General features: G+C 41.9%; 1 protein-coding gene across 1 annotated transcript in view; it reads left to right on the top strand.

The window, feature by feature from the left end:
• Positions 1–3,050, top strand: part of DENND5B (DENN domain containing 5B) — a 191,112-nt gene that overhangs the window by 162,042 nt on the left and 26,020 nt on the right. Inside the window, exon 13 of the mRNA XM_037739864.1 lies at positions 1,019–1,197. Within this exon, the coding sequence (XP_037595792.1) occupies positions 1,019–1,197 (179 nt within the window). The remainder of the gene's footprint in view (positions 1–1,018; positions 1,198–3,050) is intronic.

The following is a 3,050-nucleotide window of genomic DNA, read 5'->3' as shown; positions in this document are numbered from 1 at the left end:
GAGTCTTATGTTGCCCAGGCTGATCTTGAACTCCTGGGCTCAAGTGATTCTCCCACCTCGGCCTCCCAAAGTACTGGGATTACAGACATGAGCCATCGTGCCCACCCTAAACTGTTTCATAGCTTCTCTTGTTCAGTTTTTAAAACTCCCTTAAATACCTACTACCCACTGATACAAAAAAAAATTACAAATAATGGCAGGATGTGTGGCAGAACAGTTGCAATCAGGTAGACTTAGTTTGAAGCAAATACAGAATCTGAGAATCATGACTTGCAATTACTGTTAAGAAATCTTTACAAGACATCGCCATATCTAACAGATTTATTGAGAAATGCAGAGACTTTTTTCATTTAAATATTTTAGGTACAATACTTAGTCAACTCTTAACAGTGTATGGGTTTAAAGCAATGTCATAAGATCCAAGTGCAGTGAGTCATGCACTTTGGGAGGCTGAGGGCAGAGGATCACTTGAGACCAAGAGATTGATACCAGCCTGGGCAACATAGCAATACCTTGTATTTCAAAAATATTTAAAAATAATTAACCAATTAAAGATTATCAATGCAGTCTAACTTATTTTCTCTAATGCCATAGAAAGTAAAATTTCATATTTTCCATATATTGTCCAGTGCAACTTGAAAAGTAATTCAGTGGATTAAAGTTGTGGCTGATATTCAATTACACTATAGAACAATTATTTTGAAAAGAAACAAGTATTCACCCTGTTTCATTACTTTTTTTTGAGAATCAGGAATAACCAAATGCTTGTTTACAGGTATCTATGAGTCTGCTACAAGGACATAATAAAGCCTGAAAGAGTGAATGGGTGTTAAATGCTTTACCTTACGACATTGTCTATGTGCTTGTGTTGTAATGGCAATTATGATGTGAGACTAACTTCATGATTCAGATAGAACCTTCAAAGATTTAATTAACATCAATTGTATATTATCCATTGCTTCCTTTAAGTAGGAAAGAATCCTTTCTGTATCCAGTACTATTCACTCTTCTTTTCTAGTCAGGGTTATCCTTAAGATCTGTATCTTTGATGTTGCCACTATTCTTTAGGCATATTCAGAACATGAGTGAGATCAAGACTGATGTTGGACGAGCTCGGGCATGGATAAGACTGTCTCTAGAAAAGAAGCTGTTGTCCCAGCACCTTAAGCAGTTGCTTTCTAACCAACCACTCACCAAGTAAGATACCATCTTTGATACATTTCTGTTTCAAATTTGATACATTTGTTACATTGTTGTATATATACCTGTGTGCATACAAAGCAAGTTGCATAAACTGACAAACTGGCTTCTTCAGTATGCAGTGCTGTTTCCTGTGCACATGCGTTATTCTTTATCTAACAGGCATGTGCTTTAAAAATCCTGTCTTGATGTAATACTTGATTATTTTGGGGAGGACACACCAAATTTAACAGCCACAGGCCAGAGTGCAGTTGGGTGTGGTGGCTATTACCTGTAATCCTAACATTTTGGGAAGCCAAGGTGGGCGAATCACTTGAGTCCAAGAATTCAAGACCAGCCTGGGTAACATGGTGAAACCCTGTATCTTCAAAAAATACAAACATTAGTCAGGTGTGGTGCTGTGTGCCTATAGTCCTAGCTACTTGGGAGGCTGAGGTGGGAGGATTGCTTGAGCCCAGGAGGCACAGGTTGCAGTGAGCCAAGATTGTTCCACTGCACTCCAGCCTGGGCAATAGAGCAATACCTCTGTCTCAAAAAATCCCAGCACTTTGGGAGGCCAAGGCAGGCAGATGACCTGAGGTCAGGAGTTTAAGACCAGCCTGGCCAACATGGTAAAACTCTGTCTTTACTAAAAATACAAAAATTAGCAGAGTGTGGTGACACACGCCTGTAGTCCTGGCTATTCAGGAGGCTGAGGCAGGGGAATCACTTGAACTTGGGAGGCAGAGGTTGCAGTGAGCCAAAATCGCATCACTGCACTCCAGTATGGGCTACGGCATGAAATTCTGTCTCAAAAAAAAAAAGGCCAGATTGCTCTGCTAGAATCAGGCAAAAAGCTAGCTAGTTTACACAAGCTGATGGTAACATCCAAAAGATAGTTTGAATTTACATAAACATTATATTGTTAAAAAAAAAAAAATACAGACAAAACCTGGAGTAAAAAAAGAAAAAACAAAATACCATAAGGAGGTCCCAGTAAAGGGCTTGTTCTGAGAGCCTTGCATTCAGTAGTTTAGGGCAAGGCTTCCCAACTGGGCTATGGACCAGTACTGCTTGGTGGCCTATTAGGAACCAGGGGCGCACAGCAGGAGATGAGCTGAGGGCAAGCTGGTATTACCACCAAAGCTCCACCTCTGTCAGATCAATGGCATTAGATTATCAAAGGAACACAACTCTAATGCCTGACGATCTGAGGTGAAACAATTTTATTCTGAATCCACCTCCCCATCCCCCACCCCTGCAACGGCCATAGGAAAATTATCTTCCATGAAACCAGTCCCTGGTGCCGGCTGGTTTAGAGCCAGGAAACCGGTGACGTACTTGTCAGCTAATTGTTAAGTGTTTTAATTGCTTCTATTTACTCTATCAAGAAACTTTGAGGTCAGGCGCAATGGTTCACACCTGTAATCCCAACACTTTGGGAGGCCAAGGTAGGCAGATCACTTGAAGTCAGGAGTTCGAGATCAGCCTGGCCAACATGGTGAAACCCCGTCTCTACAAAAAATACAAAAATTAGCTAGATGTGGTAGCACATGCCTATAATCCCAGCTACTTGGGAGGCTGAGGCATGAGAATCACTTGAGCCTGGGAGGTGGAGGTTGCAGTGAGCCAAGATTGTGCCACTGCAATCCAGCCTGGGCAACAGAGTGAGGCACTGTCTCAGAAAGAAAAAGAAGACGCTGTCTTGGATGAAATATATTGCTTTTGGCCGGGCGCGGTGGCTCAAGCCTGCAATCCCAGCACTTTGGGAGGCTGAGGCGGGTGGATCACGAGGTCAAGAGATTGAGACCATCCTGGTCAACATGGTGAAACCCTGTCTCTACTAAAAATACAAAAAATTAGCTGGGCAT

The sequence above is a fragment of the Cebus imitator genome, unplaced genomic scaffold (genome assembly GCF_001604975.1).
Source record: "Cebus imitator isolate Cc_AM_T3 unplaced genomic scaffold, Cebus_imitator-1.0 Scaffold76, whole genome shotgun sequence".
Taxonomy (NCBI): domain Eukaryota; kingdom Metazoa; phylum Chordata; class Mammalia; order Primates; family Cebidae; genus Cebus; species Cebus imitator.
This window is presented reverse-complemented; position numbering and strand designations above follow the sequence as displayed.